Below are 17,005 nucleotides of genomic sequence, written 5' to 3'. Positions count from 1 at the left end.
AAGGCAGCTTTATTACTTTGCCGGGCAAAGGGAACGCACAGCAGGCTAGTGCCTTCAACACTGTGAACCCACTTTGGGGATGAGGTAGGGTGGTTTTATAGCCATAGCTCAAACAATAAAGCATGGATAACAATCAACAGAATCATTCTCTCATCAGAAGATTTAGAATGGCGTTGTGATGCCTCCAGGCGACCAGTTCCGTAGAGGCTAGCAGTTAGCTCTCTTTATCTAAGCACTCGAGGTGTGGTCTTCGTAGTGATTCAGGCTGTTTTTGTAAGGTGTCAGTCCTGTGACCTTCTCCTTGGAGAACACTCGGAGACCAAGTGTGATTACTACTTTCAATTACTGGAATAAAGTAGAAACAGTAAAATCAATAGCTTTAGTTTTAGCAACGGGCCTGGAGCTGTAAGTAGCAACCAGCCGGTCAGGTTTGTTGATCTTTCTAAGGGGAAGCATAAGAATAAGCGATCTGTTATCCTAAATGTGGCCATTTTATTATTCCTCCTTCACATGTTTTTGTATGTTTAAGGGTTATTTTCCTCTATTTTTCTGTGAACCATCTGAACTTATCTTTTGCCCATTTTCCTGTTGGGTCATTGCTCATCCTGGTGTTTAATAGTGCTTTACGGATTATGGGTATTTGCTGTTTGTGACAAAATTTGCATTACATTCACCTGGTTTATTAATTACCTTCCCTTCATTTTAAAAATTAGGGCACAATTTACATACAACAGAATTCGCCCTCTTTAGAGCACAGTTCCACGAGTTTTGACAAACGTAGGCAGCTGTGTAACCCACCCTGACCGTGGTCAGGGTTTAGGACAGCTCCTGTCATATATCTTTGACTCTGCCCACCGTATTCTATTTTGCCGTGATTTTGTACTTTTTTAAAGCCACTACAACCATGACTTAATGTAAATGGTTTCTTTCAACAGATATCTCATAATTCTCTTCTGGGTTTTAAATAAACGCCATACAGGCTGAATGTACATTCTACCTGGAGGGGGATGAGGACACCTCCCCTAATGAAATGCATCTTTTTCTGTTAAAGCAAAGCTGAATAGGATGGCTCTTTCTTTCTTTCTTTATTTGTCCCACAGGGACAAGCAGTAGGTTGAAGATGCAAAAGGAATATGGTAGCCTTTAAAAGACTTTTGGTAGTTTTGCTATTTCCAGCATGCTACCCAAGGGGATCAGGATTCACCCCCCCCCCCCCAAAAAAAACGTGCCCCTCTGGCATCAAGATTCTTTTGAGTGGACGGCAACTGAGGAACAGCCAACTCAGGAATAGCTTTACAACCAGAGTATAAATTTCCCTTTTGTAAAGGAAATTTACATTTTTATAAAGGAAATTTCCATCTGTAAAGGCACCTTCCTCCCGGCACAAGAGAGAGGAGAGTGACCAGAGACTCTTACCATCTGAGATGACTTGAGTCAGTTTAACAGACCTTACTAAACAACCCTTGTTTACCAGACATTTCCTGGTGACCTTCCTACAACCTCCCCCTCCTCCCCAACCCAGGACCCCAGCCCCCTTCTGCACACTGATATAATATTTAAATCCTGGCTCTATCCGCCTCTTTGGGCTTTCACTCCTTTTCTGGGAAGCTCCCATAAACCTATGTAATAAGGTTTTCTTGCTAATCTGTCTTTTGTCAGTTTAATTTGTAGGGACCAGATCCTGGACCCAAGAGGATAGAGAAAGGAGTTTCTTCCTCCCCCATTACTTCCCCAGGTAGAATGTACATTCAGATTGTATAATGACTGTTTGAAGCCCAGAAGAGAATCATGAGATATTTGTTGAAAGAAACCACTTACATTAAGTCATGGTTGTAGTGGCTTTTTTTAAAAAAAAAGTACAAAATCATGGCAAATAGAATACAGTGGACAGAGTCAACGATAAATGACAGGAACTGTCCTAAATCCTGATTGTGGTCCTGGTGGGCGACACAATCTTATACGTTTGCCAAAACTCGTTGAGCTGTCCATACCACGTGCATTCTTTGAGTTTAGCAGGAGATTGAATTTTGCAGGAGGTTGTTTTTGACATGCACTGTCAGTGATACAAAGTTCAAGGATTTGGAGTCCTGTTTCTCAATGCCCAACCAGCACTCATCCTCTCTGCACTGAGTCCCTCACAAAACCACAGGAAGTTTCACAAGAGATTGTCAAGCTTGTTTGTTTCTCTCAGGTTGTGTTACAACACAAGCCCCCTGCCCCACCCCTCAACACTATCCCCAACTACCCAGACTGCCGGTTCCCAAGTTCCTGGCAGATAAAGTCTTAACTTCTGGACTTATGTGTTTTTTTTTAATTATTATTTTTTTAATTTTTGGGTAACTTATTTATTTTTGGAGGAAGTACAGGGGACTGAACCCAGGACCTTGTGTATGCTAGGCGTGTGCTCTATCTGCCGCTTGAGCTATACCCTCGCCCCATGGACTTTTGTTTCAACACCTCAGCCCCTCATCTCTCTGGTCAACTTTACTTCTCGTCTTTAAGTATTCAAGCCGTGAATAGGCTGTGCTTATGTTTTTGCTGGTGACCTTTCCTCTTGTCCCTGAACTTTCTCTGCTTGTCTCTCTCCTTTACGACTCACCAAATCTCTTCACCTTTTCTGATCTTTGGTTTATATGTTGACACATTCTTCATGGATTTGTTGATGGCTTCGGCACAGTCTATCTGTCATGATTACATTATTCTTCCATGGGGTGTGGTTTTCTCACCAACCAAAGTATAAGCTGTTGGAGGGCAGAGAACCTCTCTAACCCTTGTTTTATGCCTTACCTGGTTTCCCCAGTGCTGTACACCTAGTGAGAACTGAATTAGTATTTACTGTACCAAAGAATGGAGGTTACAGAGCACCAAAGGAGAACAGGGGAGAGCTTTAACTCTCCTCCAGAAACCTATCCTTATCAGCAATTCTTCCCTTATTTTCTATGGATAATGTAAGCAGCCCAGTTTAAGCTGCCACTCAGGCCTCCTCCAGAGAAATTCTGAAGCCACCATTAGGTTTCTATCTGTATTTAAGGTGGATCAATATCTTGCTGGAATGTCTTTCCTGAACAACAACAACAACAAAAATTAATGTTCACCTAAAGCAGCTGTCCTAAGACACAGATTTCAAAGTCAGATATTTTGGGCTCTGTGTACAGGGACTATTTATTGAAAAACAATCATCAGGTCTCTGCCTTGTGTTTGTGATAAATGTTCCATATTTAGCCACTGTTGGGGAGAATTTTCTTCTACCTTTCAAAGGTTCTTTTGGCTGGTCTAATAATCAAATTGACACCAGAAAGTTAACAGGAGAAAAGCAAATTTAATTTCCTAAGTATGCGATCCCCAGGAAAATGGGGCGGGAAGAGGATGGCCATGTTCCTGGGATACTTACCATCAAGTGAGGGTCCTTGGCTTCTTGCAGGAAAGAATTCGAGAGTGAGCCACAGGTGAACAAAGGTACATTTATTCAGAGAGATACACACTCCACAGACAGAAGGCTGGCCATCTCAGAAGGCCAGAGAGGCCATGAGGCATGGGGGCGACTGCTCAGTTTGAAGTAAAAGTAGATACACACTCCATGGACAGAGTGCGGGCCGTCTCTGAAGGTGAGAGAGCAAGGGGCTGCAAGGCACAGTGCTGCTAGTCTTTATGGGCTCAGTAACTTCATATGTTAACAAGTGGGAGGATTATTCCAACTATTTTGGGGAAGGAACTGGGCTTCCTAGGAACTGTGCCAACTCCCACTTTTTGACCGTTTATGGCCAGCCTCAGAACTATCATGGCACCTGTGGGTGTGTCCTTTACCAGGCTGATGTTTTATAAGTGTGTAATGAAGCTCAAGGTCTACAGGGTGTTGAATCTTCTGCCATCTTGGTGCTAATTGCTGTGTCATTCTTTTAATGGTTGTGCCCTGCCCTCTTCCCTCCTGCCTCAAAATGAGGTGTATATGGCCTCCCGAGCTAAGGAATGGGAAGGGAGCCTGGGTCTTCAAAGGGGAGGAGGGCAGTTCACAGGGCAAGAAAAAGAAGAGCAGATGCTTGGTAATTGGATGTTTGTCCTGCTGTGCTGATTTAGGTCCCTCAGATAAATTTCTCTGTGGTAGGAATTCTCATTCTGGGAAAGACCCCCAATTTAAATTCTTGTAGCTAGTTCAGGCAAGGGCAGGAGTGTCTCTTGAGCCCACAGGGTCTCGATTGCCTTTAGCTCAAAATAACCCATATACCAAAGTGGCACATTTTGGTGAGGCTCGTTCTGAACCCCTTCACCCCAGAACACTCTATTTCCCTGTTGCTCCCTCCACCTCCCAGCCCCCTGAGACTAGTTAAAGCCCAAGCAAAAAATAGCAGGAAAAAAAGTTCTTTTATTCTTCATAGGTTGTAAAATGAACATGTCTGCAGAGGGAACATTGCTTGACAAGTAGGCTCAGCAGTGCATAGTGGCTCCTTTCTTTTAATCTCCCATTCAGCTCTGCTTCTAGAGGCCCGGGAAAGAGATGATGCCCATTCGTGAATGGTCCACCATAATGTTGATGAGTGCGTGGCAGAATGGTGTTCTCCCTCACTGTACTCAAAATAAAGGATGGACAGCTACAAGCCCTTGGCAGAAGTGTCAGGGTAAGGTGGGGACTTCAATTAGTTGGAAAGACTGGTAGAAATAATTATGGGAAAGTTCAAAGAATCAGTCAGTAGAATAAAAACAATCTTTTCTCTCATTTAAAAACTTCAAATGGGGGGGAGGGTATAGTTCAAGTGGCAGAGCGCATGCTTAGCATACACAAGGTCCTGGGTTCAATCCCCAGTAAATCCTCTAAAAATAAATAAATGATAAAATGATTATAACTCAATAAAAAATGTTAAAACAAACAAATAAATAAATAAAAAATAAATAAATGAGTAAACCTAATTACCTCCCCCTCCAACAGCAACAACAATAATTCAAATAGCAAATATTTTTCACATAAATACACTCTACTGTAATGTACTTCAATGTGTCAGTTTCTGGTGTACAGCACAACGTCCCAGTCATGCATATACATACACATATTTGTTTTCATATTATTTTTCATTAAAGTTTATTACAAGATATTGAATATAATGACCTGTGCTATACAGAAGAAACTTTTTTTTTTTTTAAATATGATAACGTACTTCAAATAAATTCACAGCAAATCATTTCTGGCTGGCAGAAGCCTGGTTTTTCTCCAAGGCAGTCTAAGTAGACTGGCTAAGCCCCGAGGGCAGTGTAGTGCAGTGGTTAGGAAGGGACCGTAGGCTCTAAGACTGCTTCGCTGGGGTAGCTGTAATAGTTCCTCCACGCTTCTTTTTCATCCGAGGTTAACAAGGAGCTGTTTGGGGGACTAAATGACTTAATTTGGAGCAAGCATTCAGAATAGTGCCTGGCACAGAGTAAGAACTCAGTAAATGTTCAATGAATTTTATTTATTTTTTTGCCTTGTCTGAGGGATCCTCTATCGTAATAATATCTTAGAAATTAAAAAATAAGACACCCATTGCTTCAGGTTTTTTTTTTTTTTCCTATAGGACTTCTTTTGTTGGACATGATTAAACTTGTACTTTAATGAAGGCAACCAAAGTGTGTTTACTTAGTAAAATTCCCAGCTATTTGAGGAACAACCCGCTTAATTAAGTTTTAGTTTCAAATGCCCTTTGGAAGTCCTGTATCTTTGCCCAAATGATTCAATTATGTTTCATTTTGTTTACATTAATGCTTTGTTTTGGGTTTTTGTTTGTTTGTTTTTGCTCATTTGAGGGCCACTGGAGCTTTTGTTTTAGAATTTTCATTTACCATGTATGCATCCATCTTTTTAGCTTGGCTTAGAAGAATTTTTAACTGACCCATATGTAGTTAATAGTAAGTGGAAATTACCAGCGAACGTCTTAGGCCCATGTGGTTTTGTGTGGTGTTGGGTTTTTTTACAATTTATGAAGCTATAACTTAAACAAAATTTTATTGTTACTGTATTTGGTTTTTCAATCTTAAACTGATTTTTGCTCTGGAATATTTTTTGCTCATTTTCTGCTGAGATTTCCATGAAAAAAAGTTTTTTAGACATAGAAGTGCTAAATGTCTTTCCTCCTGTTTTCACAATCGTGTTTTAACACCATATTGCAATCCCTCCAAAGTGCCTAAACCAGGGTCATATTAGATTTTTTATCCACACAGGTCTTATTGAAACTACTCTAGTATTTACTGCCATTTTAAAATAAAATATTTTTTACAAAATTGTTAGAGTCTATTTCACTATCATGACTTAAGTTTTCAGAGGCCACCTCCTCTCATTCCATAATACATGAATGAAGTTCTTTGCGGTATAAAAATGTAAAAGCTGCAGTCATTCTGTCTTTTAGTTTCCTTCTGATTTTAAAAAATTAAGAAATAGTCCAGGCATACAAAAAATACAGGCAATACCATAAAAAATTCTTTACAATATCTAGATAAAGTACTTATTAACATTTTGCCATACTTGCTTTAGTCTTTTCCTTTTTAAAGAAATAAAATGCCACAACTACAGTTACAGATTGCTCCCCATTTTTCCTCTTCCCTTCACTCTGCCAAATTTGGGGTGTAGCCTTCCCATATATCTCTTTTGTTTATCTTTTAATGGAGACAAGTAATTATCACTTGAGAGTTAGTGCTAATGTCAAGGACTTTGAGGGTCTGAGATAAAAAGTAACACGATAAAGTATCAGAATGATGAAGGACTTTTTTCATCAGATAGGTGCTTTCCCTTGGCCAGTTCTTATGAGAGTAATGAGGAAATGCAGAAGCCTAAGATGGAATCAACTTAGACACAGACATCAAACTATGGGTTTAATTTTAGAATACTCACACCAGCTAGCATCCTTTGCATGAAATATTTTGGCTCATTCCAGTAAGGTACAAGATACGTTGGACTGGCAAATCTAGAGATGGGAAAGACTGTTTCTGTTTTTCCTCCACCTTGTCCTATACACCTGGGAAACGTCCAGGTTCATAGGTAGTGTGCTGTTTCCTTGGGTACTGGGAGTGTGTCCGAACATGAAAATTTTATCCTTACATGTAATCATATTAGCTAACGTTAACTGAGCTTTTATTATGTGCTGGGTGTAGTGTATTATAAGCCTTATTTTTTTGTTCCCTGTAAGAACTCTTCAAGGTATAAGGACTATTATTCCTCATTTTCCAGACATGGAACTGAAGCTTAATCAGGTTAGACAACGTGCTGTCGGTCACACCATCTTAGCCTGCGTTTCAACATAGGGCAGTCTGATCCCCAAACCCACGTACTAAACCACCAAACGCAATAGCCTTCCAGGTATTAAATTATTCATTTCTGTTGTCATGAACAAAATGGAAGTAACAAGAGTGATAGTTGATGCCGCAGGCCCTGTTTTTGTTGAAACAGAAGAGATACTGATTGTACTAGTGTAGCTACCCTGGTGTACATCCTCTGAGTATCAGCTCTGAAGTTACCAACTTCTATCATCTTTGAGTTTGAGTGTCATAGAATTTTTCAGAGAAATTTTAGCATATCTCTTTTTCTTTTTTTAAAGCCATTTTAAAGACCAACACTTTGGGACACGTTCTGTTTGTTCCAAAGTAAAGGATGACCTTTAAATTATTATCAGGGGAATAATTGATCATTTTGACAATCTTATTTCTGATTCTGTGTCTCTGTTGATTCTATACAATGTTGACAAAAGACAACAGAACTTGGCAGAAACATGATGAGAGGGACTTTTCCAGCAGGAAAAAAAAAAAATCAATGATGGAACTATATCAGGATAGTATGGGTTGACTCAAATGGCTTAAACAATTAAAAAATATATTATCTCACATATCAAGGAGTTCAAATTACAGCAGCTTCAAAGCTGTCTAATTCAAGGACCCATGCCAATTCTTTGCATCATTCTGCTTTGCCACTTTTAGCCTATCAGTTTTTTAAAAAATTTTTATCTTTTATTTATTTATTTGTTAGGGGGAGGTAATTAGGTTTATTTATTTGTTTATTTTAATGGAGGTACTTGGGATTGAACCCAGGACCTCATGCATGCTAGGCATGCACTCTACCACTGAGCTGTACCCTCCCACCTTAGTCTGTCAGTATTCTCCACAAAACGGCTACGGAATTCCCAGGTACCGTATTCAGTCCTGACAAGGTCCAGTGGAAGAAGAGACAGTCTTTTTGTTGAGTCTCTTTTCAAGGTGAGGAAACTTCCCAAAAGCAGACTTTCCCTCAGGTCACAGAGTCTCAATGGCCAGGTCTATGAGACCAGTTCACACCTAAAGCCATGCCTGGTGAGGGCCATGGGGCCACTACAACCTCCTGAAAATCAGGCCTTACTCCCATGCTGGGGTTAGTCTTCCTCTGCGGGTGGGGGGGGGGGGATACCTGAACTAAAGTCCTTGTTTGGTTAACAAGAAAGTGAGTCAGTGAGTCATGAAGGTTGAATATGTAACAAGGTCTAATATTTAGGACACGAAAGACTAATCTTTGCTTGGCCTTATTCTATGCCAAGGGCTTTGCATGGATTCTCTTGTTTAATCCTTACAGTAAACAGAAGAGACCAAAACCAGACCATTGTTATTTCCATTTTACTCATGATGAACCTGAGGCACAAAGAGGCTAATTAAATTATTAAGGGTCCCAGAAGAGGAAGTGACAGTGTTATTCAAATTCAGATCTGCCTGACCTCCAAGGCCATGCTTTTTCCATTTGACAAAGGTATCAAAGTCACAGCTGTTTGTCAATGTGACCTTGATTATAAATCTCCCAGATAAATTATGTTACTTTTTAGCACATCTTAAGAATACTACCTATGGCTGTAGTTACACAAATGTAATCATAGCATGCACGCTGTTTTATAACCAGCTTTAAAAAAATATTTGCCAATCTCATGAGTGAAAAATGTACCTTGTTGTGGGGAGGGTATAACTCAGTAGTACAGCACATGCTTAGTATGCACGAGGTCCTGGATTCAATCCCCAGTACATCCATTAAATAAATAAATAAATAAATAAATAAATAAATAAATAAATGTAATTACCTCTCCTCCCCCAACAAATGTATCTTGTTGTTTTCATTTGCTTGAGCTTTCATAAGCCTTAACAGTTTATTCTCTGCCCAGCAACCAATAGGGTCCTTTAAAAAGATAAGTCAAATCATGTCATTCCTCTGCTGGAAACCTCCAGTGGTTTCTCATCTCAGAATGAAAAGGAAAATCAAAGTCACTATAATTGCTTTCAAGGCATTATAGGACAGTAACCTTTCTGCCCCTTTATCTTTTGTATTGCAATTCCTGTGACCCTCTCTTCCACTCATTCTTGTCAGACACCCTGAATTCTTTGCTTTTATTCAAACATGCCAGTGTACTTCTGCCTCAGGTCCTTTGCACTTGCTGTTCTCTCTGCTTGAAATGCTTTCCCCAAGGATATCTGCATGGCTAGCTCCCTTACCGCCTACATATCTTTGCTGAAAAGTGACCTTCTTGGTGAGAGCTTAAATAACTAGTCTATTAAAAACATTCTTTATCTTTCTTCCATGATTTTTATGTGAGAGTACTTACTACTTTCTAATATACTATGTGATTTCCTTATTCATTTGGCCCGTCTCCTCTAACTGGTACTAATGCACATGATCTACTAAAAGATTTTTGTGTTTTGTCCAGTGATGTACCCTGTGCTGAAATCAGTGTTTGCCAGATAGCATGTACTCAGTAAATATGTGTTGATTGAGTGAATGTTTTAATGTATAAATAAGCGATATGTTATTTCTATTTCTCCTTTTATAAACTGTCATGTTCCTTGCTTATTTTTCCATTAGGTGTTCAAAGTTTTCATTGATTTATATGAGCTCTTTGTATTTTAAGGATACAGTTATGCAGCAAATATTTCCCCCAGTTTCTTACCTGTCTTTTGCCATTTTGTGTGTTAAATTATTAAAAATTTTACATAGTCAAATCTAGAAATCCTTTCCTTTGTGATCTTGTATTTTATTAAGACAAGTTGACAAAAGGAAAATTTTACCTCTAAATATATTTGGTCAAAGGGTGAGCTATGACTAAATTTTTTCCCTACATTTATTATATCTAAGTTTCTACTATTTGTGGATATATAATACTTAAAGAATCTGAATAATGATTTAAACTGATTTATAATCATATTTATATGATTTATAATATTTATATGAATTATTTTTCTCCTGGGTAGTTTATTTGGTGAGCAAGAAGGGTTGAATTGTTACTAAAGTCTCTCCTTTTACATTAATTCAAGGAAAAAGATTTGAAGTACAGGATGATTAAAACTATGAAACATTTGTGTATATTTATAATACTTGCATGTATTTTTAAAGTTTTAAACATATTTCCCATTTAAGATTGAGATAAAAGGTTACTAAACAAACAAACAAAAAGAAAGAAATAAAAGGTTTCTAAGCTATTTCTAAATCATTAGGGTCTTGTGTCAGTGGAACATTTATGGTAACGGAGTCCACTTACAAATTCTACTCTGTATTTGACAGAAGTCCATTCAAAACAGCACTTGGTTGCATACATTTTATTTATTCCATCTGCTTCTCTGAATTTTAAATGTTAAAAATATCTAGTTGCTTAATGTGACTTTTTGGGGTGGGGAGAATCAGCTTTACTTATTTATTTACTTTAGTGGAGGTACTGAGGGTTGAACCCAGCATCTCATGCATACTAAGCATGTGCTCTACCTCTGAGCTATACACCCTACCCCTCTTAATGTGACATTTTGTAGTTTTACAAATTTTAAATTCATAATATTTTTTATCATGAATACTATCAGAAAAATATAGATATATGATTACTGTGCTGCTTTTAGGAAACAGAATGCCAGTTCTTCCTTCCTTTATTTATTTACTTATTTTTTGCTTTTTATTGTTTGAGAGGGGTGCTTCTACTTACTTCATTATTCAACTATGCCTTTTTATTATAACTGATTCTGATGATGTGCTGACAAGTATAAAAATTAGTTCAGTCCTTTGGAACTTCAAAATAATACCATGACCAAAAAATCCTATTTATGGTATGGAGGATCACAAAGCACTTTAAGGTATTTTTCCTTTCAATATTTTTCTTTAAAATATTCAGAAACTTTAAAATAATTTGTTCTGGGTGGGGGAATTTCCTTTTTTCCATCCATAATAAAACAAGTTATTTAAATTCTTCAACCTACACATTACTCTTGGAGTATTTAATAAGGATTATGTTAATGAGATAATGGAAACCAAAGTACAAACATCTATCATAAAATAAATAAATCATGTTCTTCCTTTACATTGGGTTATATATGTGGCACACACAGGGATACCTTAGATTGGGTGAAACAATATAGAATTAGAATTCCTGGTTTCTAATTGTTCAGTATTTGTGAGGCTGGGAAGAAAGCTTTAACGTTGCAAGATCTTTAAAAAATGGGCTGTAACTCCAAGGCCTGCCTCCTGGAGTTGCTGCGAATCACTTGGGTTAATAGACAACTTTGTAAGCTGGAAGTGTAAACCTGAAGGATGGTACAGCAGGTTAGCAAGCCTTTCTGCCTGGGTATAGGGTGACTCAAGAGCCAGTTCTCTCTCCCACTAGTCCACAAGTGACCATCGTTGACCACGGACCAAGCACAGGACCTAGAAGGGTATCCGAATGATCCAGCCCTGCCACCGACAGCTCCCTTCCTCTTTCAGCCTCAGCTGCTTTAGGTTTAAAATGAGCATAAAATAGCATTAACTACCTTACAGAGTTGTTTTCAGGATTAAAGGCGATAATGCAAGAAAGTCTAGCTATCGTAGGTGAAAATTTTGTTTTCTAACCCTTCTCCAGCCCTTCTAATGAACCCTCTCCTAAAGCCGGCTTACTAGCAGGGCTGAAGCTTCAAAACAACCTTTCAGTCAGGGATCTCTGCAAGGAAATTAGTTTGATTTAAATCAACTCAATAACGCCAAGGTGTAAATAACTATCAATCACCCACAGGTGGCTTGGAGGAAAATTTTGCATTTTAAGAGGATTAGCTGACTGGAAGGATTCAGAAAATAGGGAACTTTTTTTTTGAGGAGGGCGAATAGAGTTCCCTGAACCCTTCACCCCAACACTGAAACCGTGCCTTGGAAGTTTAAAGCGGATTGTGGAAGGGGACAATTAAAAAGCACGTTTAATTAATCAGTACTCGAACTGCATAACTAGATCACCCTCCTTCGCACCAGGTGGCCTCTAAGATCATAATGACCTTGGCCGTCCTCATCTGGGAATGAATCCTCACTAGAAAGAAGGGCGAGAGGGAAAGACCGAAGCTCAACTGAATTTCCGGAAAGGATGTTTTCATTTGAATAAACTCGACCCAGTCGTTACCTCCCCACTCATCTCAGCTAACTTTAACCCTCCTGGAGGGCCGAACTGCCGGAGGTCAGGAGGGGGCGAAACGGCGGTAGGACCCCCGAGGGTCTGGGGGTCCCTCAGCCGCGCTATCTCCACCGCCAGCCGCTGGACCCCGGGAGGGAGCGAGCGGGGCAGGGACAGCGGAGAAAGCTCCCTGCTCAGCTTGGGCCCTCCCCCAAGCCCGAGCGCCGGGCGGGGGACGACGGGTGGACTGAAAGCTGAGGAATTGGCAGTTTCCGGGAGGTGGGGGAAGCAACCCGGAGCACAGCCGCACCGGACGCAGCCATCAAAGTGGGATCCTCGGCCTCCCCAAACTTGCTAGGGAAGAGCAGCGCGCCTAAAACCGTCCCGCCCCCACCTGCGTCCGCGCAGGGAGTGCCACGACCGCGTGGAGAGCGTCCCTGGCCTCCGGGGGCGGGGCCCGAGGGGGTGGGGGCGGGACCCTGGGGGGCGGGGTCGCTGGGCACTTCTGGGCCCCGGCAGAGCGGGGAACCGGGCGGGGAAGCCGGGAGGCGGCGGGAGGGGCCGGCACGGCCGGATTGAGCGGCGGCCGCAGCTGCAGCAGGAGGACCCGCCGGCGGCTCGGGGCCGCGCGCCGGGAACCTCGCGGGGCGGGCGGGCGCGGCACCCCCTGCCTGGCCGCCTGAGCCCCGGGGAGGCGGCCCGCGCGCGACGGGACCAGCAGCATGAGCAGCGGCTACAGCAGCCTGGAGGAGGACGCCGAGGACTTCTTCTTCACCGCCAGGACCTCCTTCTTCAGGAGAGCGCCCCAGGGCAAGCCCCGCACCGGCCAGCAAGTGAGTGGCGTTTCTGGTAGGCGCTGTAGTCCGCGCCGGATCGCTCCCGGGGGATCTTGAGCGGCGGGACCCCAACTCCACGTGTCTCCGCGGGGCGCACGGGGGATGTTCGTGGGGAAGGAGAAGGAGCCCGTGGAGAAGGGGTTTCTGCCTTTTCGGATCCCAGGGTAGTGCCCTGAGCTTGTGCCTGCCGGCGTGCGCTGGGCGTCCTGGGCAGGGAAGCTGGAGGAAGGGCGGGGAGGCTGCGCCAGATGGCCACTGTGGCTCCGCCTCGGGCGGCAGGCGGCTGGGAAGCAGTTCTGAGAGCCAGAAGGCGCCCCTCGGCCACTCCCCGTTTCCCCTGCGCCCCGGGACGCCCTTCGCGCCCCTGCAGAGTCAGTGATCGGGTCCTCACGCCGGCCCCCACTATTAGTCCGTTCACTGTCCTGTGGCCCCCTGATTAGTTTGGGGGCCATGGAACAGCTAGGAGTGGCCGTGGAAACCTGGCCTTCCCTACCTTCCCGGTCCGGGAGCCTCTGGTGGCGGGGGTTGGGGGTGGTGCTGAGAGAAACGCGGAGCCTGACCTTAGCAGGCGCTAAATCTTGGTGGCGGGAGTCAAAGTTGTGCGTTTCCAGTAAAGTCAAGTTTATAGGAGCCTCGAATGTTTTGCAAACAAGTTCCGGTGCTAGGTAGGACCAGCCGGAGAAAACTGAGCCTTAACGGCTGGTTTCTTCCTTTTTTGGAGGAAGTGTGCGGTGAGAAGCGTGACTTGGGAAAAGATGGGAAGGGAGCTTGGGCCGGTTTTACCGACCGTGACAGTGTCTTTCGGGGAGGCTACCCCGAAACGGGACACTTGGGCAGACTTCTGAGTCTGGAGCTTGAACCCGGCGGCCTCCTGGCCCTGGAAGCCACACCGAGGAAACCTTGCCAACCCAGACGTGCTCGTAACAGATTAGAGAAGGCTGGAATGGAACAAATTGGGTGCTCTTCAGAAACAGCAGACGCACGCCGAACATTGCCGTCAAACTTAGTTCTGGATACTAGAAGCAAGGAAAATCGTTCAGGGCCGGATGATGGGTTATGGGAGTGGTGAGGACAGAGTAATATGTCAGAGTTTCCTTGCCAGGCCTTTTAAGTTTATTTAAGTGCTTTCTGAGGTCGAATTTCAAAATTTTTAGGATTCGGAAGTTCTAGTCGTTTGAATCTCTTAACTACCAAACCAGAAGGAGGGGGAGGGGGATAGGGAAGGGCAAGAGTGAAGTCAGGTGCCCTTACTCAGTAGCAGATAATCCCGCGTGAAGTCCTGTTTCAATAAGCCTCCCCTCTTTGTTGTTTCCAAGGCTTAAGGCCGTACTATTTACTAGTCACTTTAAATGCTGGCTTAGTCAGCCGTGGCTTCTATAACAAATGCCCAAGGCTAGGTGACTTAACAACTTTGTATTTCTGACAGTTCCGGTGGCTAGAAGTCAGAGATCTGGGTGCCAGCATTTTGCGTTCTGATGAGGGCCACTTCCTGGCTGGGAGACAGCTGACTTCTGGCAGTGTCCTCACATGGAGAGAGGGCTGCCCCTCTTCCTCTCATCCTCAAGACCTGATAACCTCCCAAAGGCCTCACCTCAAATCCTGTCACATTAGGGCTTCATCATGTGAATTTAGGGGGGCGGGGAACACCCCCCATAGCAAGTGACACTTTGTATTCAGTAGAGTGTGTTCTAATGACATGAGTTTGCTGTGAAGTTTGGAAGTCAGAAATACCTAGCCTCCCCCCACCCAGCCCCTCGCCAAATTGTTCATTAGAAGAATTGCATTTCCTTATGCACTTTGCTTTTCTCTGTCTTTCTTGGCCTCCCCTTTCTTTCCCTTCTCTACTTTCTGTTTTCTCCTTGCATTTATGTAGCTGTTACTTTTTGACACTCTGAGTAGACATTGTCAGAGATGGTTGTGCTAGTTTGAAGTCTCTTCCAAAGGTGACTAGCATCTCCAGAAAAACTGGCTGGTCTTGGATTCCCCAGGTGTGAGATGCTTCTTGACAAGGGCCAAAGTATCCAGGTTAAACTTGTATGAGAGTGCTTTAGTGCTTTAAAAAGTAAATATTTTTTTCTGGATTGAAACACATACAGTGTTATACTCATTAATTTATGAAATATTCATCTAATATGTATGATACTTATGTTACTTATTTAGCATTTAGAATTAATTTAACATCAGTATGAAGTCTGTGCTGAAAATCAGGATGGTAAGACCTAGACCTTTGTTTAAAGAGCTTCATGGTGTTTTGTGAAGCTTTATTGCCTGTGTATTTCCCCTTCTAAACAACAACACCTGCACGGTACTGAGGTAGAGGATTTATTTGCCAGTTGGAGAAAGTTTTAACTGAATTTTTGTGGGCATTTTGGTTTATTTAAAGAGTGAATCTGATAAGATTTGTGAGTCAAGGAAGTAAAACTTATCATAATTTAAAGCAAGGAACTCTTAATACCGAACATTTCTTTTATCTAAAGTTAGAGAAGCCTTTTTTTCAATTTTTATACTGGTGATTCTGAGAATTGGGTAAATACATCTGATGTATAGTGTGCGAGTGAAATTTATCATTTCTCTAGAGGTGTTGCCATAAGGATGTAGTGATACTGGTGATATCTTTGGTGCTGTACCACCTGGTGGAAAAGCCAGGAAAATGTGGTTTCTAGAACTCCTGAAAATATCCGGAGAAAGCAAGATGTTTGTGGTAAATGCAGGATGGAGAGAAAGCAGGAGGGAGGGTGAGAAATTTCTTTCTTCTCTTGCCAGGCAAAGGAACATAGCCCAACTTCTGTCTCCAACAATAACAAAAATATTATCATTTTCTTTCTTATTTTATATTGGTACCCTCTTTAAGAAAAAAAAAAAAAAGAAAAGGCTTAAAAACCTGTCTGAAGGATGTAAAGGGAATGAATGCATTCCCCTTTTTGTGAGAGTTTGAATGAGTGAATGTCATGCTTACTGCTGTATCCTCAGGGCCTCCCTCAGTGGTTGGTCAGTGAACGTTGAATGAAAATGGAAGAGGGGAACCATAGCTGGGTATAGCTATGTGGTAGAGCGTATGCTTAGCATGCATGAGATCCTGGGGACTAGTACCTCTGTTAATTAATAAATAAATAAATAAACCCACCCTCCCCCCCTCAAAAAGGCTGAATGCTTTCTTGGTTTGATAATTATTGGCTCTTTGCGGGTTTTCATTGTACCCTGTCTTATGGTTCTCCCAAGAACCCTCTATCAGCATTAACCTAATGAAAGGTAAGGCCTTGTTAAGTGATTCCCCAAAGGCCCACACTTATGTAGGAGAAAGGCAGAGCTCAAGTTTTGCTGACTCAAACTGCACTCTCCTTTTTGCTGCTTCTCAGCTGTAAAATGTAATTTTAAAATTCTGTTTTTCTTTTGCAAAATGGACACCTGTAATTTAGGAGTTTCTTAAAATTTTGACCCCCTGTCCTGCACACATCTTCATTACAGTGTTCCTAATTCATACTTACGGGTTCACTTTTGTTTCGTGCAGAAACAAGAACGCAGCAGTTCTGTAATTCATAATTTTCCTTTTCTACACATTCAGGCTTCCAAAAGTAGAAATGGCCTAAACTTTTAATGTAATCTACCGGAGCATGTCTTACTCTGTTTTTTTTCCGTAAGCTGAGGGGTGATCAGGTTTCTTCTTGAGCCTTTGACAGTTAATAGGAATCAGGAAATGACACTGTTCGCTTTAGAAGTTGAATAGTCAAGAAGTCTTGAAGAACTTGAAATTGTCTTCTGAACCATCCCCACCTTTAAAAAAGTTATGCTGAAGAATGGTTTAATAAGGCAAGACTG

General features: G+C 42.0%; 1 protein-coding gene across 3 annotated transcripts in view; it reads left to right on the top strand.

The window, feature by feature from the left end:
- The window catches only part of RASSF3 (Ras association domain family member 3), a 114,698-nt gene that overhangs the window by 37,271 nt on the left and 60,422 nt on the right, over positions 1–17,005 (top strand). Inside the window, exon 1 of one of the 3 annotated variants that reach the window (XM_010980287.3) lies at positions 12,944–13,186. The exons of 1 other annotated variant lie outside the window; for it this stretch is intronic. In XM_010980287.3, coding sequence (XP_010978589.1) covers positions 13,076–13,186 — 111 coding nt within the window. In that variant the 5' untranslated portion in view covers positions 12,944–13,075. Of the gene's footprint in view, positions 1–12,943; positions 13,187–17,005 lie in introns of those variants that run through there. One more of the 3 variants, XM_064491740.1, reaches the window with a different exon arrangement.

The sequence above is a fragment of the Camelus dromedarius genome, chromosome 11 (assembly GCF_036321535.1).
Source record: "Camelus dromedarius isolate mCamDro1 chromosome 11, mCamDro1.pat, whole genome shotgun sequence".
In the NCBI taxonomy this organism is placed as follows: Eukaryota; Metazoa; Chordata; class Mammalia; order Artiodactyla; family Camelidae; genus Camelus; species Camelus dromedarius.
Note: the sequence above shows the minus strand (reverse complement) of the source record. Positions and strands in the feature narration are given on the sequence as shown.